General features: G+C 33.5%; 1 protein-coding gene across 7 annotated transcripts in view; it reads right to left on the minus strand.

The window, feature by feature from the left end:
* LOC105476956 (coiled-coil domain containing 102B) overlaps nucleotides 1-27,517 on the minus strand; it is a 300,439-nt gene that overhangs the window by 31,503 nt on the left and 241,419 nt on the right. For 3 of the 7 annotated variants that reach the window (XM_071085208.1, XM_071085206.1, XM_071085209.1), the window contains one exon: nucleotides 7,552-7,655. In XM_071085208.1, coding sequence (XP_070941309.1) covers nucleotides 7,552-7,655 — 104 coding nt within the window. Of the gene's footprint in view, nucleotides 1-7,547; nucleotides 7,656-27,517 lie in introns of those variants that run through there. The other 4 variants (XM_011733260.2, XM_071085204.1, XM_071085205.1 and 1 more) reach the window with 2 other exon arrangements.

A 27,517-nucleotide genomic window follows, 5' to 3' on the forward strand; every position in this document is an offset into this window, starting at 1 on the left:
CTGGATTCGGTTTGCTAGTACTTTGTTAAGAATTTATTCTACCAAAAAGACACATGCATCCATATGTTCATCAAAGCACCATTTCAAATAACAAAGACATGTAATTAACCTAGGTGCCCATCAGCAGTGGGTTGAATAAAGAAAATGTGGCACATACATACCATGGAATATGGTTGCACATACATACAGCCATAAAAAGAACAAAATCATGTTCATTGCAGCAACATGGATGGAGCTGGAGGCCATTATCCTAGGTGAATTGATGCAGGAACAGAAAACCAAATACTTCATGCTCTCACTTAGAGGTGATAGCTAAACATTGAGTATGCATGGACACAAAGATGGAAGCAATAGACACTGTGTACTAGTCAAGGCAGGTGTGCTGAAAGACTACTTACTGAGTTCTATGCTTATTACTTGGGTAATGGGATTATCCACACCCAGAACTTCAGCATCACACAACATACCCATACAACAAACCTGCACATGGACCCCTGAATCCAAAGTAAAAGAAAAATCATACATGTTCTTTAGAAACAAATCATGTTAGCAAGATAAATATGTATTAAAATCAGCAATAATGATTTTCATGCACTCCACTCCAATTGGTGTGATGAACCCAAAGTCGAGTCACAGTAAGGAAAGTTATATAATTACCAAGACAAGAATTGTGGGGAGATTGTCTCATTTCCCACACCAATCATAGGGCATCTTTTTATCCCTAAGAATATGGCACAGGCCAGGCCAAGACCCTGAAGGCCTTTGCATTTTGGAGGAAAATCTGCACTATTAGTTCTATACTAATCTTTGAAGTCTGTGTACATGTCTCTCTTGGGTATGCAGACAATACAGTATTTTCAATATTTTGATTTAAAATCAACTAATACCTCCTTTCATTCACATTTTATTAGCCTTTGTAAGAGCTGTTTAATGAGATAGGCATTATTGAAGACAACAGAATAAACAAGGCAAACTGTTTCTATATATATTGCTTCACTTTTTACAGTAATCTATGGTATTTTACAATACAAATTAATTAAATGTTTCCAGTTGCAATATATGTTTTTCTTTAGGTTTAGCAATACAAACTATGCTTAATTTACTGTAGGTCTATTTTGAAATGTATATATTTGGGAGTTTGTTGATATAACAAATATTTTACACAAAGCGGTATTTTACAAAAAATATTGAGAATTTCTTCTTTTATGTGATTATGAATATTCAATCTAAGTTAAAGATAATATTTAGATTCTGATTTCCTCGTATGGTGGAGTTTTCTGATGTATATAATTGTAATGATTTTCCTTAAATGACAAATTAGAAATTTAAAGATAAAAGTTTAACTATTGAGATTACCAGTTAATGTCTATAGTTTTATATAGCAATGTTGTATACGTGACACTTTCAAAATCTAATATATAAATGTCAAGTGTGTGAAGTCAGTATTGTTATTGTTACTATAAATGATGTTTTACAGAATGCAAATAATTTTTCAAGATAGTTCACAAAATATAAGAAAATATATTCAATATTTAAAGGTTATAGTTGAAGTCAAGCATCATTACAATTTTACATTTTTTGTAAAGTATTTCCAAGATTATTTGAAAGTATATTTTCCTTCTGCGCATACATTTTACTTTCTAAATTTAGTTGTTTTGAAGGAAATAATCTCTTGAAAATTAGAATACAAATAAACTGATATTTGTTGAATGTTTATTAATGCCAGATGCTATTATCAAGGGTTTCACATCCATTATTTCATTCAATCTTTGAGGCAGTTTTACATAGTTTCATTACAAATAACACACTCAAGGTCACAGAGATAATAAACAGCAAAAGCTATCTTCTGATTTAGCTGGAGGAATATGTGCAGAAGCAAAAGAATATCAAAAACCTTACTAAACAATTCACATGATCTCATTACATTAAAAATCAATACAAGTTGCTAAAAATGGAAAAGAGACAACACACAAACATAAATCTCATGGCCCCTATTTTATATTAAGAAAAGATTTCCAAAGGAGATCAGGCATGTTCAGGATGCTGTGGCCATAAATTGAAACCCTGAACAGGCCAATATTGAGCTCTAAAATAGAATCGGTATTTAAAAACTTATCAACAAAAAAAAGCCCTGGACCAGATGGATTCACAGCCAAAATCTTCCAGACATATAAAGAAGCGCTGTTACCAATCCTACATAAATGATTCCAAAACACTGAGGAGGAAGGACTTTCCCCTAACTCATTCTACAAAGCCGCAATACTCTGGTACCAAAGTCTGACAAAGAGACAAGAAAGAAAGAAAACTACAGGGCAATATCCCTGATAAATATAGACACAAAATCCTCAACAAAATGCTAGCAAAACAAATCCAGCAGCACATCAAAAAATTAATTAGCCACATAAAGTAGGCTTTATTTCTTGGTTGTAGGACTGGCTCAACATACTTAAATCACTAAATGTAATTCACCATATAAATAGAATCAAAATCAAAAATCATATGAGCTTCTCAATAGATGCAGAAAAAGATTTTGATAAAATCCAACATTGCCACCTGATTAAAAACCCTCAACACACTTGGTATTAAAGGAACATACCTCAAAATATTAAGACCTATCTATGAAAAACCCACAGCTAACATCATGTGGAACAAGCAAGATCTGGAAGTATTCCACTTAAAAACTGAAATGAGACAAAGATGGCCCCTCTCAAGTGAGATTTTGCAACATAGCACTGCAAATTCTAGCCAGAGTCGTCAGACAAGAGAAAGAAATAAAAACCATCCAAATAGGAAAAGAAGTCGAATTCTCTCTTTACTGGTGATATGACACTCTACCTGGCAAGTCCTAAAGATGGCCAAAGGTTCCTAGAGCTGATAAATAACTTCAGTAAAGTTTCAAGATACAAAATGAATGTGCAAAAATCAGTAATATTTCTATATACCAATAATATTCTACCTGAGAGCCAAATCAAGAACCCAATCCATTTAAAATAGGAACAAAATAAGGAAATAGTTAAGAATCCATCTAAACAATTAGGTGAAAAATCTCTACAAGGAGGACTACAAACACCAAAGAAAGAAATCACAGATTACACAAATGAAAAAACGTTCCATTCTCATGGATTGGCATATCAATATTGTTAAAATGTCCATATTGCCTGACATGATTTATGGATTCAAAACTATGCCTGTCAAAGTATCAATATCATTATTCACATAAATAGAAGAAAAAACTTCTAAAACTCATATGGAAACAAAAAAGAGCCCAAATAGCCAAAGCAATCATAAGTAAAAAGAACAAAGCTGGAGGCATCACATTACTGGACTTCAAACTATACTATAAGGCTAGAGTAACCAAAACCGTATGGTACTAATACAAAAACAGACTCATGGGTCAATTCAACAGATTAGAAAAGCCACAAATACACAATCACCTCATCTTTGACCACATCAACAATAACAAGCAATGGGGTAAGTAATCCCCATTCAACAAATGATTCTGGGATAACTGGCTAGCCATATGCAACAGAATAAACATGGATCCCTACATTTTACCATATAAAAAATTAACCCAAGTTGAATTGTAGACTTAAATGCAAGCCTCAAATATAAGAACCCTAGAAGAAAATGTAAGAAATGCCATTCTGGACATAGATCATGTAAAAAAAAAATATTACTAAGTCCTCAAAAGCAAGTGCAACAAAACTGAAACTGACAATGGGGACCTAATTAAACTAAGAACATTCTGTAAAGTAAAAGAAACTATCAAGAGAGTAAACAGCCTACAAAATGGGAGAAAATTCACAATCTATGTATCCAACAAAGGTCTTATATCCAGAATCTATAAGAAACATAATTATATAAAACCAGCAAAAACCAAATAGCATTAAAATTGAGCAAATTAAAATTTGCTCAATTAAATGAGCAAATTACCTGAGTAGACTCTTTTCAAAAGAAGATATACACGTAGCCAACAAATATGTATAAAAAATTATCAACATCAGTAATCATTAGATAAATGCAAATCACAACCTCAATGAGATACTATCTCACACATGTCAGAATGGCTATTATTAAAAAGACTAAAAAAGCAAAAAGAAAAAAGCGGGTGTTGCTGGCAAGGCTATAGAGCAGAGGGAACACTTATACATGGCTGGTGGGAATGTAAATTAGTTCAGCTGCTGGAGAAAGCAGTTTGGAGACTTCTCAAAAAGCTTATAACAGAGCCACTATTTAATCCAGCAATCTCATTTTTGGGTTATATACCCAAAGGAAAATACATCATCACACCAAAAAAGACACATGCACCCGTATGCTAATTGAAGTACTATTTGCAACAGCAAAAGCATGGAATCAACTCAGGTGCCCATCAGTGGTAGATTGGATAAAGAAAATGTGGTACATACACACCATGGAATACTACACAGCCATAAAAACAGAACAAAAGCATGTCCTTTGCAGCAATATGGATGCAGCTGGAGGCCACTATCCTAAGCAAGTTAATGCAGGAACAGAAAACCAAATACCACCTGTTCTCACTTATGAGTGGGAACTAAATACTGAGTACATGTGAATATAAAGATGAAAATAATAGACACTGGGGACTAGTAACAAAAATAAAATACTATATGATTCCATTTATATGAGGTATCTAAAGTTTGAGACATATTCTTAGAAAGGTGCTGAGAAGAGGAAAAATGAGGAGTTGTTTAAAGGACATAGAATTTTCAGCTTTATGAGATGAAACATTTCTAGGTAATGGCAGCATAACACTGACTATACTTAACACCACTGAGCTGTACACTTAGAAAGCATAAGGTGGTAAAGTTATGTGTTTTTCAGCACAATTACAATTTTTAAAAAATCTCTATTGATCATCTGTCTGTCTCTAATATATCTATCTACTATCTATCTATCTTTCTATCTATCTATCTATCTATCTATCTATCTATCTATCTATCTGCCTATCTATCTATCATCTATTATCTATCTATAAATCTATCTATCTATCTATCTATCTATCTATCTATCTATCTATCTATCTATCTATCTATCTAAATTAACAGGCTTCTATTACCCCAGCACCCCATGGTAGGCAGGATGTCTGAGAAGAGAGAGACTCAGAAGGCAAAAGGGTTGTTTGTTCTGCAAAAAGGATGAATAGGAGACAAGCAGAAACTTACAGGGTAAAGCTCAAATTCACGTCTACCCTCTTGGGAACCAGCAGCCATTTAGTTAGCATAAAGTGAAACCCCGCGTGACCCCAGCCAACATCACATACAGCAAAAGAACCACCATTCTGACCACAGCCAACTCACAGAATCTTGAATCATAGAAAATCATTGTTGTTTTCATTAAGTTTTGGCATTGATTGTTGCACACCAAGATATACCTGAAACAATATTTACTTTCCAATATTTTGAAGGAAAATCACTGAAGCAAATATCTTTCTTAAGCCATTATCTGTACAAATCAAATGTTTATTATGCAACTTCAACCTTGACTCAAGGTTAGTCTTCTTCCAGTACATTCTTTCATAATCCTGTCCACTTAATCTATCACATCTCAACTTTCTCATCTGGTTTATGAGGATAATAATTGTCTCCATTATATATGTCTTATGAAGATTAAACGAGTTAATACACCTGATACATCTAGACAATGCTTTGTTCATAGCAGCCCTGGAAGGGGTAGTTATCAATATAAGTCTGTACTGAGAGCATTGAGGAGTTGCCTCATTGGCCTATCACAATAGTGGAACTCTAGAATAGAAAAGAGAACATGATGTAATGTGAGAGTATAAAAACCCATTCCTCTTGGGTTCTGAGATTGTCAGATGAGCAAACCTTTCAGAAAAGAACCCCATTTTCCCCTTTATGTGCTTTTATCTAGAGATTGTGTTGTATGCAAGAAACTATAGAAGTCTAATGATGAGGGATGGTGGCAGGGAGATTTGTTTTCCACTTGCGTTTAGGATTTTGAGAGGAAGATGTCTTGCCAGTTGCCCCACACCCACTTGGGGCACAGCCACAGAAAAGCAGAGAAACATGGTCAGGCAAGGGGAACCCTAATATTTAGCTTCTCCCAACTGTATTTCGTTCTCATATGGGATTGTGACTGAGATGAGACCTTGACCTAGGGCCCATCCGAAGGCTCCATCTGGGTGAATTGCTTAGTCAGTTGGTTGATAGGGGATATGATGGGATAGAGGAGGTCATACCAGAAAGGGTTGAAATGGATCTAGTTCAACAGGAGGAGTGTTAAGCAAAGAGAGGGAAGTTCACATTTCAGCATCAGAACCCAGCAAGAGTACACAGTGACAAAATGGACTTCATTACTGCACAGCCTAGCAAACACACACCAGTGTGCACTTAAAGGTCAGGCCCTTTGCCCCCCAGTGCTGAGTTCCTACTAGTCATACAATCCCCCATGTTTGGGAGAGAAACAGGGAAAAAGTAAAGACTCAGTGAATGACAAAACCTTTTACAATGAGAGACTCTGATAAAAGTGGTCTTTATTCAGTAATGAATTAGTAAGATTTCATTTTTTTTGGACTAATCAATGGAGAGGGAGATGAGTAAAATCAGTATGTTATTGACTGAGCTAAATCTTACAAGTTGCCTTCAGTTGAAAATAGGTATGGAAAATTATAAGTGTCTTTTTGTTCAAAATAACATTTCACCTTAAAAACTAAACATAAATATGAAGCAATAAACTATAATGTATATAAAAGTTTTAAAGAAATATTCACATAACCACAATTTCCTAATTTTCTTTACTCCCACTACTCAAAGGGAAACCACAGCTTAATTGTGGCCTGATTTCTACCTAGATACTACTTTGCTATGCTGATGTCCTTCCGTGATTTTACTGTAGAAATGTCTATCCAGATAAAAGTCAAAAGTCCTTTTAGTTTCTCAGTGATGCTTATAACCTGTCTTAGCTTCAATCACAGGTTTCTGTTACTTTAAAATGCAAAACACTTTTTCTGATTCATCTGCTCACTTCTGTTTTACACAAAGAATTAGAAATGATTTATAAAATTATATAAGAAATGTATTGTTACGTCTCTAGAATGATTCATTTTTGTTAATACAATCTGCCATCCCCACCACATAGACAGAAAACACCTACTTAAAAGTTTACCAATTACTTAAACAAACCAGTACTTTTACTTAAAGTCAATGATTCTCTTGTTAATGACCAGCAACTTGTATGGTTTTCAACTTAGTTTTTCTTGCCAATATTAAAACTCTTTCAGATTTTATGTAAGAAGTATTCTGAAAGCTCCTTTTGACTTTCAAAATATTTACACATCTTAGAATTAAAGTTGTTTTTAAATGACATTTACATTGTCTTTTTGAGAATATGCAGTATCTATTAAGCGAAAATTAGAAGAAGTCAAGAAGCCCATTAATTTGTGTATTGTCTAAGATTTTTTCATTAATACGTCTAGTTAATAAAAATAATTTTACTGATATTTAAGAAAAGGATATGGAAATGTCTTTAAGTCCCTAATCTTTAATTCAGCGTATTTTGTGAAAAAATTACCAGTTTTGCAAGTGCCTGAGTTCAGCCTCTAAGTTTTCATTTCTTTCTCTCTCTTCATTCAGAGACCTCTGGAGCTCGCGGATCTGATTCAGGGAATCATCAAGCTGAAAGCGAAGTAGAAAATGCTTTAGTTAGGTGTTCTATAGTACATCATGGTGGCTACAGTAAATAACATCTTATCATATACTTAAAAATTGCTAAGAGAATAGATTGTTTCTCACCACAAAACTGTAAGTATTTGAGATAGTGCATATATTAAGTAGCTTGATTAGCTATTCTACAATGTACACATTTAGCAAAACATGTTGTATATCATAAATATGTACAACTTTTACTTGTCAATTTAAAAATAAAATTTAAATTAAAAAACATGAGGATCCATTCTATATAAGACACAGTTTTCTATCTCCATCTTAATAAGAAAAGCCTTTACTGAAAAAATAAAGTAGTTGAAATAAAATAACCCTTTAAAAACAAGGTGTATTTTTTGTATGACAGTAGCTTACCAGTAGTGTATGTGTTTCTTTTGTATATGTGCATGAATAAATGAAAATATTCATTTAATAGAGTTAACGTACATATTCAATAATAAAACAAACCTCAAAATGATCTCTGAAATATCTGACAAAATCCTTTCTATGTAGCCACTCTTCCTCCATTTCCACTCTTGCCTCCCCTAGCTATAAGTCACTGAACTATAACTTGTGTGTTTTATTCCCATGGCTTTGAACAAAATACACGTGTGTGTATACATATTCACATATACATATGCTAAGTGTATATATATATGTGAAATATTTATATTATTGAAAATGTATCATTTTAATTGCTTTAATTAAAAAAGGTATTTCATGCTATATGTAATATCTTGCTTTTTAAATCCAATGGCTAAGACTTGTCTGTAGTAATGTTTCCTCTGTGGTCTCTTTGTCCTCCCTGTATTATAGCACTGTATTAATATGCCATGACATATACACCTACCCTCCTTTCCATGAGTATTTACATTGTCTCCAGCCTTGTGATGCTCTGAACATTCATATATACTGGGTCCCTTGGTATCTATAGGAGATTGGTTCCAAGACCTGCAGATTTCGAGATCCACATATGCTCAAGTCACTAATATAAAATGGGATAGTATTTGCCAATATTCTATGCATATCCTCCTCTATATTTTAAATTGTCTCTAGGTTACTTATAATACCTAATACAGTATATAATATATATAAATGGTATATAACTAGTTATATTGTATTTAGGGAATAATGACAAAAATCTGCACATGTTCAGTACAGATGCATTTTTTAAAAATATTTTTGATTTGTGGTTGATTGGTTGATTCCAATAATGTGGAATTCATGGATATGGAGGGCCAACTGGATAGATATATAGTAATGCACTGCATAATGACTTTCTGGTTAAAAATGGATGCATATAAGGTAGTGGTCACATAAGATTTTAATGGAGCTATATAATGGAGCAGACTATACCATCTAAATCTATGACCTTCACACGAAGACAAAATTGCCTAACGATGATCTTTTCAGATTATATCCCTATTGTTGACACACACGCACACACACACACACACACTTATATATTATATATAGAAATCCAATTTTTTTCCTATACAAACACATTTTGAAAGGTACCTTTGAAAGGTCATATATGTATATGTGTGTGTGTGTGTGTGTATAACAGATGATAGATAGATATAGATGTGTTTCATCTGTTAAAACTTTTCTCTTGAGGCATGTATAGGAGTAGAAATACCAGATTATACTTGTTATAATACTAAATTTCACAAGGTAATACCAAAATGTCTCCCAAAATTGTTTACTAATTTAACTCAATAAAATAATTAGAAGGGATCCAGTTTCATCACATTTTCATTAACTCTTGATATGACATTTGAAAACTTTTATCAATCCCTGATCAATAATTATGTATAATGCCTCTTTATATTTTTATTATATTAATATTTTTCTTTTGTGTGTTTATTCAGGCCTTTTGCTCGTTACTCTATTTTGGCATTTTTCCATTTGTTTTTTTCTGTATATATTCATGTTATAATGTTAATACTATTCCTTTGTTGGTCACAAGAGTCCCAGGTATTTTTGGCAGGTTTGTAATTTTTTTTTCCATTTAAGAGATCTTTGGTTTAATCATAGTTATTTTTATTAAATTATGAAATACATCAATATTTTCTCTTACAGTTGGGACTTGTATTCCCAACTATAGAAAAATGTTATTCTGTATTTTCACTATTTTTTTTTCATGTTTTGCACTTGTCATTTATGTTCTTGATCAAGCAGGAGTTAATTTTACACATTACATGAGATAGAAATCCAAATTTATTGTTTTCCTATACAAACACATTTTGAAAGGTACATAAGTGCAAATATTGAATAGAGTTCTCTCAATTGATCTGACATAGCAAACCTGTCATATGTCAAAATTCTGTATATTTCATGTATAAAGTTTCTTTTATAAAGTCTGACAGCAGACCCTCCCTTTTTTGGATAATTTATTTGGTCCTGCACATTGCCTGAATTACTATAGCTTTCATTATAAATTTTGACATACAATAGTAAAAGATCCCTTTCCCCAGTTCTTTTTCCTCAGAAATATCTTGATTATTCTTGATTCTTTATAAATTTCAAAAACAGCATAGCAAATTTCATGAAGAACTATACTTGTATTTAACCTGGAGTTTCATTAACTCTATGGGATAATTTAAGTATATTTGACATTATTTCAGTATTTAATGCTTTTGCCCAAAACACAGTGTATTTTAAATTTTACTTAGGTCATCTTTAAGGTCTCTCAACTAAATATATAATTTTCTCCTTAGAAGCCTTGCAAAGTTGCTTCTTGGGAGGTTTAATTTTATTAAATTTAGTTTTAGGAATTTTATATCTTATGATATTAAACTATTTTAAAGTTATTTTTCCAAAAAATAAAATAAAAATGTATTTTACAAGTTTTGTTGTATGTGTCTAGTAAGTAAATTGCCTTATTAGGCCAAGAAAAGAGACTCACATCTCTAATCTCAGCACTTTGGGAGGCTGAGGCAGAAGGATTACTTGAAGCCACAAGTTCAAGACCTGCCTGGACCAGGTAGTGGGACCCCATTTCTTAAAGAAAAAATAAAAATAGCCAGGCCTGGTGGCACATGCCTGTAGTCTCAGCTACTTGGTAAGCTGAGGCAGGAAGATGGCTTGGGCCTAGGAGTTCGGGATTATGGTGAGCTATGATTGTACCACTGTACACCAGCCTGAGTGACAGAGCAAGGCCCTGTCTCTAAAATAAATAGTCTTATTAACTGAACATTTGTTTTACTGAAACTTAACACCTAGGTAAACATTCCTTGGTTTTCTAAAAATTAGCCTTTTTTTTTTTCTCCTAATTGAAATAATGTATTTTAAGATAAGCTCCATTGTATTTTGAAATATTTCTTTAAGCTTTGAAATCAATTAGGGTTCATATTAAAGTTTTCCCATGTGTGTCTTAGAGCAAGTTTCATATCCACAGAGAGTCTAATATTCTCCATCTTTAAAATGGTTGTGCTTATAGTCATGTTATGAAGATGAAATAAGATAAAATTTATAGATTGCCTTATGTGGTACTTGATATGAAGCATTTAGCATACGTTATCTAACCTAAACTTGTTTTAGTAGAAGGACAATGAAAATTAATGTGAAATGTAATTATGGGTACTGCTATTATAAGTGATTCTTGGCTACACCGTGAAGGCACTATCGTGACTAGGCAAGTTAATGCAGTAAAATGAACATTTAATATCTAAAGTGCAGCAGTCATCTTAAAGGCAGAATATCCCACAAGGCAAAAATAGAAAGAACAACACTTAATCTAAGGTGATGACTAAAACAAAGCGAAAATGATAGATTCACAAGGTTTTAGAAGTTTTCAACAAGGGTGATATGCATGAGCATCTCATCTTATTGAAGTGCTATTTTGTCCTGTATACTAACAAATTGAAATTATATGCAAACATTGTGAGTTGAATTACAATGAATCTGTCTGTAATTTGCTCCTTCAACTCTTGGCTCATAGACAATATCAGGGTTTTAGAAATGCAGATTTAAGACCGTGCGTGGTGGCTCATGCCTGTAATACCAACGCTTTCCGAGGCCGAGGCAGGTGGATCACTTGAGTGAGGAGTTCAAGACCAGCCTAACCAACATAGTGAAACCTCACCTCTACTAAAAATACAAAAATTAGCTGGGCATGGTGGCGGGTGCCTGTAATCCCAGCTACTCAGGAGGCTGAGGCAGGAGAATTGTTTGAACTCGGGAGGTGGAGGTTGCAGTGAGCCGAGATTGAGCCACCGCACTCCAGCCTGGGCAACAGAGTGAGACTCGGTCTCAAAAAAAAAAAAAAAAAAATGCAATGCAAAATTTAAGCAATGGACCCTGACATACTCTAAATAAGCTGTGAGGTCTTGGCTTTGAACTGCTCTTTTTAGGAAAAAAATCCACAACAGAAAGTATCTTCCTCGAGTACTACTAATTGTGTTTTTCCAGGTTAACCATTAAAATGTTTTAAGAAGTGTTTTATTTGCTAAGTGGCCAGGTAGTTTTCTTCTTGGCCTTACTGGGGCTTCCATGGGGTGGATTTGTGTGGTTTTATTCTCCTCCCTTCCACACAGTAATTTTTAGCACCTTTATTCTTCCAATTGAACATTTTACAATGTTGGGGAATTTTCCACACATATTCAGCTTACAGACAAAAATCTTGCTTTTCCCTTGAAGTAGATTGCTGATCCTTGGCACTATAGAATAAACCACTAATTTCAGTATTTATTAAAATTGCAAGAAGGCCGGGCGCGGTGGCTCACGCCTGTAATCCCAGCACTTTGGGAGGCCGAGGCGGGCGGATCACAAGGTCAAGAGATCGAGACCACGGTGAAACCCCGTCTCTACTAAAAATTACAAAAAAATTAGCCGGGCGCGGTTGTGGGCGCCTGTAGTCCCAGCTACTCGGGAGGCTGAGGCAGGAGAATGGCGTGAACCCGGGAGGCGGAGCTTGCAGTGAGCCGAGATCGCGCCACTGCACTCCAGCCTGGGCTGGGCCACAGAGCGAGACTCCGTCTCAAAAAAAAAAAAAAAAAAAAAAAAAAAAAAAAATTGCAAGAAATATCAATCCTCCTCTATACAAAGACAAACCATTGTTAAAGATAACCAGATCCCAATTGATTGATCTCTGTACCAGCGTTATTAAAGTGAAATCAATTTAAATTTAGAAGGAATTATATAGATTTAAGGGGTGTGGGGGAGAGGAGGTCTTTTTTTAAGTACCCTGATGGATAAACGGTATTCTGTAAACTCTTCTCATCAAGTATTTATGCTTACAGAATGAACATTTTGTTTATATCATAATGAACTCCCAAATAATATTTAGTCTTGTTTCTGAATTTCAAGCATTTGGACATTTTTTCAGTAATATCCACATTTCATTGCTATCTATAATTCCTAATTCACAGAGATGGCACAAGTTTACTTTCTTACCATAGAAGTTTCCCCTTGTATCAAACTCACACATATTTGTTGATTTCAGTTTTCTTAGTTTCCATTTTCTATGGAGAAACCAGAATGTTTAACATTCATGCCTCATTAAAAATTTATTTTTAGAAAGATTTTCATTCTGTTATATAGGTTCAAGATTAAAAATACAATAAGATAATAGGCTAATAATAATGTTTGACTAATATTATTCTGGACCCTCAACTTATTTTACATTTTCATCTTCTCACCTATGTACCTACTGGAAAAAAAAACATCACTTATTTGGCTTTACAGTGCCAGTACTTAGGACAGTTCCTAAATAATTTAATAGATGAATGAGAAATGTTTCTTTTACACTTTTTCTTTGATTCATAAATTTTTAAATTCTGCTCTATTATTTTACATTTTAGTATTTGAATATCAATGTGGGCTATGACATTTAGGAAGTTAACTTACAGGTATTATTAGATATTTAAGAAACATTTTGGTAGTTTGATAGGAATAGCATTTAATCTCTAAGTTGCTTTGGGCAGTATGGCTATTTATGCAATATTGATTTTTCCTATCCATGAACATGAAATTATTTTCAATTTGTTTGTTCATATCTGATTTATTTGAGCAGTGTAACTCTCATTGTAGAGATCTTTTACCTCCCTGGTTAGCTGTATTCCTAGGTATTTTATTCTTTGGGGGGCTATTGTGAATGGCACTACATTCCTTATATGACTCTAGGCTCAGATGTTGGTGTTTAAGAATGCTACTGATTATTGTACATTGATTTTGTATCCTGAAACTTTGCTGAAGTTGTTTATCAGATCAAGGAGCTTTTGGGAACGAACAGACAATGAGGTTTTTTTAGAAGACGATGAGTTTTTTTAGATATAGAATCATGTCATCTGCAAACAGGGATAGTTTGACATTCTCTCGTCCAATTTGGATGCCTTTTACTTCTCTCTTGCCTGATAGCTCTAGTCAGTACTTCTCATACTATGTTGCATAGGAGTGGTGAGACAAGGCATCTTTGTCTTGTACTGGTTTTCACAGGGAATGCTTCCGGCTTTTGCCCATTCAGTATAATGTTGGTTGTGGGTTTGTCTTAGATGGCTCTTATTATTTTGAAGCATGGTCTTTCAATGCCTAGTTTATTGAGGGTTTTTAACATGAAGGGATATTGGATTTTAGTGAAAGTGTTTTCAGTATCTATTGAGATAATCATGTGGTTTTTGTCCTTAGCTCTCTTCATGTGATGAATCACATTTATTGATTGCCATCCCAGGGATAAAGCCTACTTGATTGTGGTGCATTAGCAGATTCAGTTTGCTAGTATTTTGTTGAGGACTTTTTGCATCTATGTTCATTGAGCATATTGGCCTGAAGTTTTTGTTTGCTGTTGTTGTGTCTCTGCAAAAAAAGCCCAAATAGCCAAGGCAATTCTAAGCAAAAAGAACAAAACTGGAGACATCACATTACGCAACTTCAAATTATACCACAAGGCTACAGTAACCAAAACAGCATGGTACTGATATAAAAATAGACCAATGGAATAGAATAGAGATCCCAGAAATAATGGCACATGCATATAACTATCTGATCTTCAACAAAACTGACAAAAACAAGCAACGGGAAAAGGACTCCTTATTGAATAAATGATGCTGGGATAACTGGCTAGCCATATGCAGAAGATTGAAACTGGACCCCTTTCTTATACTATATACAAAAATCAACTCAAGATGAATTATAAAGACTTAGATGTAAATGTAAAACCTGAAACTATAAAAGCCCTGGAATATAACCTAGGAAATACCATTCTGTACATAGGACCTGACAAATATTTCACTGACAAAGATGCCAAAAGCAATTGCAACAAAAGCAAAAATTGACAAATGGGATCTAATTAAAGACCTTCTGAACAGCAAAATAAAGTATCATAAGAGTAAACAGACAACCTACAGAATGAGAGAAAGTTTTTGCAAACCGTTCATCTGACAAAGGTCTAATATCCAGAATGCATAAGGCCCTTAAAAAATTTACAAAAGGAAAACAACACCATTAAAAAGTGGGCCGAGGACATAAACAGACAGTTCTCAAAAGAAGACATTCACGCATCCAATAAGCATATTATAAAATGTTCAGCCTAATTATTAGAGAAATGCAAATAAAAACCACAATGAGATACCATCTTATACCAGTCACCATGGCTATTATTTACCAGTCAAAACATAATAGATGCTGGCGAGGTTGCAGAGGATAGGGAATGCTTATACATTTTGGGTGGGAGTATAAATTAGTTCAGCCATTCTGGGAAAGCAGTGTGGTGATTCCTCCAAATACTTAAAACAGAATTACCGTTTGACCCAGCAATCCCATTGTTGGGTATATACTCAAAGGAGTATAAATCATTCTACCACAAAGACATAAGCATGCATATGTTCATTGCAGCACTATCCAAAATAGCAAAGACAATCAATTTATATGCCCATCAACAGTAGACTAAACAAAATGTGATACATGTACACCATGGGACACTATGCAGCTATAAAAAAGAATGAGTTTATGTCCTTTGCAGCAACATAGATTGTGCTAGAGGTCATTATTCTAAGCAAACTAACACAGGAACAGAAAACCAAATACCACATGTTCTCACATATAAGTGGGAGCTAAACAACAATAGCACATGGACACAAACAGGGAAACAACAGACACTGGGACCTACTTGAGGGTAGAGGGTGGGAAGAGGGAGAGGATCAGAAAAAATACCTATTGGGTGCTATGCTTACTATCTGGGTGATGAAGTAATCTGTATGCCACGCCCCTGTGACATGCAGTTTACCCATGTAAGAAACCTGCACATGTATCATCAAACCTAAAATAAAAGTAAAAAATAAAAAGGAAATATTTTGGTCCAACTATTAAAGACATTGGAGTTTGAATACAGTATGATACTTTAAGTAAAATTTATTTTTAAAGTGTAAAAGTAATTAAAAAATGATTCCTCAGTATAATTTCTGGGTTTTTTTGGTATTAAGAATGTGTATTTATGAACAGTCTATTGATTATTTAGTAAAGAACATAGTTCTAATACATTTAAAACCATAATATTTAGAGTATTTTATCACAGAAGGAAATGGTTAACATGTTAGTAATTTAAGTTTATTACATGTTTTATTCACTGGCAAATTTGTTTGTATTCATTTTATCGTAATTATATTTTTGTTGTCATTTGTCATGTTTTGATATATTGAATGCTTCATGAATAACTTACTATTGATACATTTTAGGAACTGAATTGTGTTCCCTCCAACCCAAATTCATATATTGAAGCATTAAACCCCAATATGACTGTATCTGGAAGTAGAGTAAAAAGGTAATTAAGGCTAAATGAAGTTGTAAGAGCAGGGCCCTAAAAAGGTAGGACTGGTATTCAAATAAGAAGAGAAAGAGATTACAGGAGTGCACACACAACAATAAAAGACCTTGCCGAGTGCAAGGTCTCGGCAAGAAGGCAGCCATCTGCAAACTAAGAAGAGGGGCCTCATGAGAGACCAACCTGGCTGGTACTTTGAGACTCTGAACGTACAGACTCCAGAAATGTGAAAAAATAAATTCCTGTTATTTAAGCTACTCAATTTGTGGTATTTCGTTATGGCAGCCCATGCTGCCTAATATAATATACACAAAGTAAAACAGAAACAATCATTTAGAGAGATTCATTAGCACTTAAGGAAGAGATCCCAAATCCCAAACGTGGTTCTCAACTGTTACTGTTCCTTTGTTTTGCATATGTAAACAGTTATGAAGTCATGTGAGCTTCAGTTTCCTCATTTTAAAAAGGAAATAATAATGTTAAACTATCTCACACAGCAGAGGTAAATTAACTATTAAAATCCTAAGGAAGCTCTCTATAAATATCAAAACACAGAAATAATGGTCCTCAGCATAGCTGTCTTCCTTCAATCAGTCTTTCTCAGAGTTATTCATTTCAAATATTTCATATTGGCTTCTCTGGAGGGAAAATACTTGTTGAATTTGGCAAATGTACAAGGTTTCCCAGGAGAACTATTACATGCATTTGCCATTTGAGACGACAATACATATTGAGAGCATACTATGCCTTTGGCACCGTTTTCAATGCTTTCATTTAATCTGCACAATGGTCCTGTGATTAAGAACCAAAGTTATTGTGGCAAAATGAGAATATTGTGTTAATTGTTTTTGGAAGCAATGTTCATTAGAAGTAGAATCATGGTTCATTAGCGTTTGAACCAGACAGCTAGATTCCACAACCTCAAACTCTTAACCTCCAGCCTACAGTCAGTAGGATGCCTTGCTTTATGGCAGGTAAAAAGATTTATATTCAATTATGGAGATAGATTTTTACCATTAAATCATTCTTTCAATGTAGTATTGCTAATATATTTTTTTGCTTTGGTTTTGGTTTTGCCCTTGTTCTTTCTAAAAAGCTGGCCACATACTCAATGCAATAGCTGGGAATGTTTTTAAAAAATTACTTTCATGGACCCCTTAGCAGACATTCTGAACTAAAATCTCAGGGGCAGTTCTCATGCAATTTATTTCCACTTCCTTCAGGTGATGCTGTGCTTATAAAATCTGAAAACAACCGGGATGTATTGTAGAACTTTTAAGAAAATTCTTGCAGGCTTAATTAGGGATAGGAACAGCATTTCCTAGCGTTGCCACACATACATTATTCTCAAGCTTTGCTTTTCAAATCTCTTTCAAAAGTTTATTTCATAAATACTACTCATCATATTTCTTTTAAGAATAAACTCCCTACACTCAACCCCTGAAACTAATTCAGTAGATCTGTGGCCCAGTGTTTAAGGAAGTGGAGATTATTATAGTAATCTGGAGTGACAGAAATGGTTATAATTACATACTTATTAAGTGAATTTGTGATTCAGGGTACTGAGGTACAGGGTGCTGAGTATTGAGCTAATATAAATTCTTTTTAAAGATCACCATGACTTTGTTAGAGAAAAGTAGGACAGGTAAAGCTATTAGGCGATGAATGCTGGGGATGCAGTGAGATATGGCGGTAGCTTTAAAGTAATAGCCATGTAGATAAGACCAAATGAGCAGGTTTGAGGAAACATTGCTGCCAAATCTTCTCCAGTTGTGATTTCATCTTAGTGGCAGCTTTGAGGTATGAAACAGGTTGATATGGCCATTAGAAATCTGAAGTTATCCCTTAAATTTTACTTTATTTAAATTTTTTTATCTGCCAGTTTGGTGAAATTTCATTCCTATGTTGTAAATCTGAGTGTTTAATATATAATTCAATAATTTATTGTAATATTATTTTATGACTTCTTATTACGTGATTTTTGAAAAAGAGAACGTCCCAGTTTTTCCATGCTGCTCCTCCTCCATTCGTTCCACCCTTCTTTTCTTCCTTTCAAACCTGGTTAGAAAATGTTCTATACCAAATGGCTGATGGTAATGAATACAACCACGAATAAGTCAGAGGAGACCCTTGCTGCCTTAGTTCTGACATTCAAATTGGGGTAGTAGCAAGGAGAGAGGAAAACAACAACAAAAAGTCCATAACTCAACAGGGTAATTTGTGATAAACTCCAAGGAAAAAATAAACACAGTGATGTAAGAGGAACTGACCGCCTGGTTTGGAAAGGGCTGAATAACATCACAACTAGAAGAACTAGTGAGGAGCAAACCAACCCCAAAGCTAGCAAAACACAGCAAATAAGAGCAATTGAGACATGAAAAACTATGCAAAAGGTCAATGAATCCAGGAGGTGGTTATTTGAAAAAATTCGTAAGATGGACTGCTAGCTAGGCTACAAAAGAAACAAAGAGAGAAGTAAAGATATGTAAACTGAAATGCTAATGGTCAGAATCCAGGCACGTAACAACCTGGGGGCATAGAAAGGAGTTAGGGTTTTGTCCCAAGTTGAATGGAAGGGCTTTGGGCATTAAACAAGCCAATCATTTATAGCGGGTCCACAGGGGAAGCTGGAAGATGAAAGAGTAAACTTTTGTAGAAATACAGGAAAAGATCAAAGGAGCAGTAATCTAGAGTGATAAAAATGGTTATATAATATAGCAGGCAAACTTGTATCCAATACGCATAGGTCATGTTAACCGTAAGTCCAAGACACACTATCGGGGTAACTATAAGAGGAACTGGTAAAAATTATAAATAACAACATGTCAGCATAAACCTGATAAAGAATTATGAAAAACAGGACATCTGAGTAAGCTCAATGTAACTAATGCAAATTGAGTACATGCTGTGTACTAAAAGTAGGATGATATATAGCAAGTGCTGCTTTGATTCTGTAATAAGAGATAAAATACCCTTCAACTTTCTGACTGCTTACCTGCATGTATTAAAATCTTTTTTTTTTTTTTTTTGCTCAGTAACATAATAGCTAATGCCATATTTATGATTTTGCATGTTCCTTTGGGCCTTGATTTCTTTTAACTCTAACACTCTAACCTACTTCTCTCCTCTTTCTGACAGCAACAGTAATGGCAGGAACTTTTCAGGCATTTGCTTTTTCTCTTTCTTTTTCAGTCCAGCTTGAAGCTTCCTACCTGTGGGCTCTCATATGCCTCTTACCTCACCCAGGTTTAAAAATTAGATTCAAAATGGTAGAGAGGCTACTGATATTGATACCATTTATTTTTAATTTAACCTTTCAGAAACAAATTTTTTAAGTTTAATAACATAGCAACCAATCTTAAAAAACACAGAGATTAATTTTGTCTCATTCATCTAAGTAAAAATAAGACAACTTCAATATCCACATAATCACAAACCTTTAACACATTTTAAACCCTGCTTATCAAACATATTTCTACTACAGAGTGATAAAATCAATAGATATGGTTGGAGGTAGAATACGTATTAGTAAAGGAATCAACTGATTCAAGAATTTCTGTCAAATATCCAGAGGATAGTTAACAAGAAATCTCAATAATCCTATTGCTTGATCTTGTTATTGACTAAACTGACATTTTAATACCATCAAATTGATCAAAACCTTAGCCACAGAGTCAAATTTAACACTGAGAAAGTCATCACACTAAAACAAACAAACAAACAAAAAAACCTGCATCTAATCTAAATCTAAATCGATATAATTTGCTTAATGTGCCTCAATGTTTCAAAAATAAAAAAATACAAGAAATAAATATTATATGTAACTTTGACTCATGAGTTTTCACATAAAAATAAAATATTGGTTTAGTAGCAATAGTGAAATGGGTAATGCCACCAGGCACACCTAAAAGGATAAATGATAATAAAATATTAGGGATTAACTTTTCAGAAGATTTTGCAGTTGAAAAATAAACTTCAGTGTATATATATCATTCCTCATTTAATATATAAGTTCATTTTATGGTCCGTTAAATCAGGGTACCTTATAAGTCTTTCCCCCACCTCATAAAAGATCTAAGATTTATCTCATAGAGTAAATGAAGTAAAGAAAATTTAGTCTAAGCAACATAATTTAATTGCAAAAGTAAAGGTGGCCCAATCAGGATTTGAATGAAATATCTTATATAACTTTAGAAATAGAGAGTAGGAAAAAATCCTTACTATTACATTAACATATTGTGATGATTCATTGCCATATTTTCCTCTAATAATTTTGTAAAACGTGAGTTCCCAAGATTTGTTTCTACTGCTAACAATACTTCAAAATAGAGACTAGAAGTAATAAATGGCAAAAATAAGTTTATTAAACATTGAATAACTAAATTTCAATTAAATAAAATGGAAGAGCAAATATATAATCATGCATTTTGTGGCTACTTGAGACATTATAATACATCAAAATATTGAAGAGCGCGTAAGAAACTTTAGGTAATCTAACCAAATCCACACATATAATTAAAAAGAGTACAACCATCTAATCAAAATGTCAACCAATCTAAAACATCAATATAATAATATCAAATGGTACCAATAGTGATAGAAAATATTCGGAGATGCAGAAAACTTAGAATAAATAATAGATGTTTATTTTGGTAAGTAACCTATGATAGCAAAACAACAATGGACACATGTCCCAAATTAGTGAAATAATTAAAATATTGGTATATCTGTGTTAGAATAATATTCAAGAAACAAAATAACTTTGGAAAAAATGTATATTATTATATAATGTTAATTTAATGAAAGCAAGCTCTACAACTGCATGTAGGGTAGGATCTTAATATTAAAATAAATACATGCTGTTTTCCTATGGCTTTCACTTTTCTAACTCCAATGGAATACTCTAGATAGCTTTGTGTCTTCAATTAGATATTCTAGATCTAAAATCTGGAAAGTGACATTTTCACGATGGAGATGACATATGGTTGCAACGTAGTAAGCACAGGAACCCCCCTGCTGCACTGTCTGAATGGTTCTTTAGTAACCAGTGATAAGAAGTGACAAAAATATGCAAGGGCTTTGCTAATGACAAGAGCAACTGATGAAAGGAAAAGATTAGTATATATTTAATAAAAACTGTAGCCTAATCAAACATTGAGCCACTCAAAAATGTTTAAGATTTATGGATATGCATTTATGAAATATCTGAAGAAATAATTGACTATTTTTCATTGAAACAAGTTTTATATAATGCCTTTAATGCATATTTGTTAGGAATACAAAGACGATGTTGGAGAGTGTGTGTGTGTGAATGCTTGTGTATATTAATAAATATACAGAGAGAATATCTAAATCAGTGTGTAAATGCATTTATATACAAAAACACAGTTGTATAGAGATGGATATGAAATATGTGACTGAATAGACATGGTTGGAAGGAAATACTGTAAAAAGTTAGTGGAAAATTATCCCTAGCAAGTAGGATTATGGGTGCTTTATATCTTTATGTTTGTATAGTTCATCTTTTAAAGAGGGTATGTATATTTTTGGTCAAGAAAAATGTTAATAACCAAAATTATGAGAATGGTGGGAATATGAATTGGAGCACATTTTGGAAGGCATTTCTAAATCTAAGCCCTAAAATATTCATGTTTTATTCATTATGTATTGGAATGTATGAGAAATAATATCAGAAACACATAAAACATTTTGCACAAATAGACTCCATTATGATCATGAAAAATTCAAATTAACCTAAATGGTAACTGAAAATATTATGTTTAATTATAGTCTGCAGACATTAAAATGGAACGTTCTGCAGACATTAAAATGTTTATTCAGATTTCATAGGGCCATTTTATGCTATTTGAGTTGACAATCCTCACAACACTGTGCATAATTTATGACATTTCTCGCAAAAAATTATTATATATAAAAATAAAAACAAAAATACCAATAAAATAGTGATAGAGGTGGCTGTGATATTATTAATTATTCATTTTGTTGCTTAAACATTTTGATATTTTATAAATTTGTTTCAAGCTCTTATAAAATTTACAATAAAAAAGTCAACATTTAATTTAATTTGAAGGATGTTTTAAAAGCAATGCAAAGTACCTGAGGTGTAATCCAGGCTTTTACAATCTCTCATCTGGTCTACGTCAAAGACCTAGGTGGGGTTATTGTGACCATTTAGCCCCAAGTAACAAGTCCCTCAATAGCCCCCAGTGCTACAAGATTAGACTCAGTACTCAGATTAACACACAAAGCCTCCTCCAATATACTGTCTTCTCTCACCTTCTATCAGGGTAATCTATTTTGTTATATTCTGAATTTTTCTATTTCTCTATGCAAAACAAGGCTGACTTATTGTTGTTGGTGGTATTTGTTTTATTATTTCTCTTCCCTCATGCCTTTGCTCATGTTCTTTCTTCTTTTGTTAACCTTCTCATAAATCACCTTAGAATCCCGATACAATGAAAATAACGACTCAGTGAGTCTCAGGTGGGGCTCAAAATGTTTGCATTTCAACCAGTCTCCAGGTGATACTGATGCTGATGCCGCTTGTCCTTGGAACACACTTGGAAGAGCAGTACAATTACTCTGGCTTGACAGATGTCGCTTTCATTAGACACTTTATTTTACCTCTTGTTGACCTTTATCCTTGAACTTATAAAGCTAAATTATAATCAGCATTTTCTATTTCTGTCCCTTATAGACTGTGAGCCCCTTGATGTTGTTACAACCATATATTCTAAATGTGATATACACGGGATGTGTGTGTGTGTATATGGATGTGTTTGTATATATGGATGTGTGTGTGTCCACACATCCATGACATCCACAGTGGGGTGTCTTTATAATCTGTCCAGCTTGGAATTTGGTTATGGTAATTAGGAATGATGGCAAAAATTCAGCTAAGTATCTGTTCACAAATTCCCTGAATGAAGCTCATGCAATGCCGAAACTTTGCAAACAGTAATGTGTATGTGTGTGTATATATGTCTGTATGTGTGTGTATATATGTGTGTATGTGTGTATATATGTATATGTGTATATACATATATGTGTGTGTATATAGACGTATATATACACACATATACACACATACACTATACACACATGCACATATATAATACACAACATACATAGCTTCATTGATATGCAGTGCACTGTCATATCACCTGTTTTTCTCTATTTGATAACTTCAATTAAGGATGTGTACTGACTGTTCCTTCTTCCCCAAATCTTTCTTTAACAGATATCTGAATGATTCACTTTCTTTATCATCTTTCATGTATTTACTCAAAGCTTAGGCCAAACACCATATTTAATACTGCCGCCTGTACCCACTTTAGAAATTCTGATATTTTCTAAGATCTAGTTTCTAGATCTAGAGTTACAAGATCTATATTTTAACGGCCTCTGTTTCTCTCCATTTCATTTCACAATGCAAATCCCATGCAGCAGGGGTATTCATTGTATTCATGCTTGTATTTCAAGAGCCTGGAATACTGTTTGTTTGTTAAAAAAGAACGAATGAATGCTGGATAGGCTAAAGCAACAGATGCCCTTTCACTGTTGTTAAAAGTCATTGCCAAGCAAGTAGGCCATAATTTGAAAATTTCTATATAAATAATTTCCTAAAGCTTAGGTATGCCAGATGAATCCAATTCAATATTTACTTTGTGTACAGAATAATACTCTGGGAAGGACCCAGGTCGTCTTGCTAAAATCTGGGTAGATTCCCAAAAATTTATGTCTCAAGTAAAACACATTCAAACCATATCTTAGAATCACATCAAACTGACAAGATAACAAGGATTCAGCTGTATTCTAGATCTTCATAATTTGGGGACAATGATTTCAGCTAAAAGGGTATTACAGTTATTAGAAAATAGTAATATCTATCCTGAAAAATAAAATATAACACAGAGAAATGGCTACAAAAGCCTGTTAGATGCTGTAGATTGCAGCAAGTACATTCTACCTCTTTTTATTGCTATTATAAAACTTTATCTAAATCCCAGTGGAAGCAGTTGATAACCAATTTTAATACATCTTTCCATTAGCAATAGAACAGGACCAATTCCTGCCATGGAATTTGAAGTGACAAGTTGAGCATCAGGAATTCTGGCAAGTGTTTTTGGCCAATCTGCTCCAATTCTGCTCCAGGGCATCCACAGTGGGGTGTCCTTATAATCTGTCCAGCTTGGAATTTGATTAGGGTAATGAGGAATGATGGCAAAAATTCAGCTAAGTTCCTGTTCACAAATTCCCTAAATGCATCTCATGCAATGCAGACCCTTGACAAGAAATAAGCATCCATGGCAATTTGCCAGTTTTGAATCACTAATACAGAGTAAATTTTGCCCTGATATTTATAATTGGAAGTGAAATATTCTGGTCCACTTTATTAAGGGCTATACGACAATGAACTCTCCATCTGGTAAAAAATAAAACAAAAACAAAAAACAAAAAAAACCCAGTAAAACCAATAAAGACATTTTACTAAAACTTCTTGGTGATCTCAGGTAGAAAGCAGCTGTCTTTTGAGAAATTTATTATGTATATAGCATTTGCTACATGATTCCATGTATATTTCAATGTCAGAATCAATTTCAGGTCCTCCAATATCACATCTTTTTACTGCCTATATGGAAACTATTAGATAATTTTAATCTTATGAATCCAAAAACTTAAAATGTCCTCTAGTTTTGTAACCCACGATGATGATTCTGATTTTCAAGAATTACTTAGGTAGTGTACCTACCGAACTTCATTTTTTCCAACAAAGACCATTGAATTTCACAGGATTTTCACATTTTCATTGAACTGCTTACTAAATATTTACCAAATACCTTCCATGTAAATTAATTAGGATCCTTGCCTACTGGATGATTGTTAAAATGTTTCAGAAATATTAGACAAGCTATTGTTGGATAAATGAATTGCTAAAATCATTTATTGAACTTTGAGATCTATAAACAATAATATTTCTAATATGGTATACTGATAATGCAATTGTTGTATGTATAGAGTTAATGAAATGAATATGAGGATATCTCAGGGGAATACTCAATTCTTGAATTAAATTCTTTAGAGCGAAAGGTAAAATGCTTGCTTATAAATAAATTGGTATAATTGAATAATTATATACGGAACAATATAGGTTCAGATTTGAGAGACTGCCATTTTAAGGGTATGGTTTGTTTGCAAACAGGGCGGAGACAGTTTAAGTGGACCATTACAGTGACTGAAATGATAAAAAGCCATATTCTCAATATTTTGAACCACTTATTACCCAAAAGGCTTTATTGTCATGTTATGTGACAAAAGCTATAACAGAATAACCTTCCAAGTGGCTGTACTTTTGTGCAGAACAATTTTAGAAAATTTTAGAACAATTTTACAGAAGAAGAATAAATTTGGATAACTCACATTTGTTAATTTCAGTACTTTTCAGTAGAAAAGCTATAATACTCAAGACAATGTTTTACTGGCCTAAGTACAGACATATAGATCAATGGAATATAATTGTGTCCAAAGTTCAAAAAGAAAATCTTACATTTATGGTCAATTGTTTTTTGACATGAGTGTCAAGATATTTCAATCAGGAAATCGTAATCTTTTCAACAAATTATTCTGGAATCTAGCTATTGACAAGGAAAATAATGAAGTTGAACCTACCCTTTATACCATTCCCCAAAGATAACTCAACAGAGATCACAGACACAAATGTGCAAGCTAAAACTATAAAACCCTTAGAAGGAAACATGAGAGTAAATCTTTTTTTTTTTTTTTTTAATTTAAGTTCTAGGGTACATGTGCACAACATGCAGGTTTGTTACATATGTATGCATGTGCTACGTTTGTGTGCTGCACCCGTTAACTCGTCATTACATTAGGTATATCTCCTAATGCTATCCCTCCCCCTTCCCCCCACCCCACAACAGGCCCCGGTGTGTGATGTTTCCCTTCCTATGTCCAAATGTTCTCATTGTTCAATTCCCACCTATGAGTGAGAACATGTGGTGTTTGGTTTTTTGTCCTTGCGATAGTTTGCTGAGAACGATGGTTTCCTTTATGACATTGGATTTGAGGAACATACACAGCATCAAAAGCACAAGCAACAACAGAGAAAAATAAACAAACTGGGGACTTAATCAGAAACTATTTAAAAGTTGTAAGCTTCGAATAACTCTATCAAGAAAGTGGAAAGACAATCCAATCCACAGAATGAAAGAAATAAGAGTAAATATTTGCAAATTATATATCTGAGAAGGGACTTGTATCCAGAATAAATAAATAAATAAACTGCAACTCAATTATAAAAAGACAAACCAATTTAGAAATGAGCAAAAGATGTGAATAGATTTTTTTCAAAGAAAATATTCAAATGGCCAGTTAGCAAATATAAATGTGCTCAGCATCATTAAGCATTTGGAAATTTCAAATAAAAATCGTAATAAGATACCACTTCACACCAAAGGAGGATGGCCAGAGTAGAAAATATGGATACTAATAAATTTTGTTAAGAATGTGGAGAAATTGAAACCCTCTAACATTGCATGTGAAAATGTAAAATGATGGAACCATTTTGAAAAATAATTGGACAGTTCCTTAAAAGTTAAACATAGAGTTACCATACGATTTCACAATCCCAAGGTAAAGAAAAAAATACATCTACACAAAAATAATGCCAAAAATGTAAACAACCCAAATATCCATCAACTGAAGAATGAACTATACAAAGACTGAAGCATTGATCCATGCTACAAGATGATGAACTTTGAAGACATTATGTTAAATAAAATAAGCCAGTCACGAAAGGTCACAAATTCTATGAATCCTTTTATATGAAGTGTCCAAAATCAGAAAGTCTGTAAAGAGGGAAAGTAGATTCATAGTTGGCAAGAACTAGGGCAACAGGAGAATGGGAATGACTGCTCGTGTGTAGAGGCTTTCGTTTTTGAGATGATAACACTGTTTTAAAATAAGATTATAGTGATTGTTACATAACATGATGTTGATACTAATAACTATTGAATTGCACTGAACTCTTAAAATGGGCAAA

Source organism: Macaca nemestrina, chromosome 19 (genome assembly GCF_043159975.1).
Source record: "Macaca nemestrina isolate mMacNem1 chromosome 19, mMacNem.hap1, whole genome shotgun sequence".
Classification (NCBI taxonomy): Eukaryota; Metazoa; Chordata; class Mammalia; order Primates; family Cercopithecidae; genus Macaca; species Macaca nemestrina.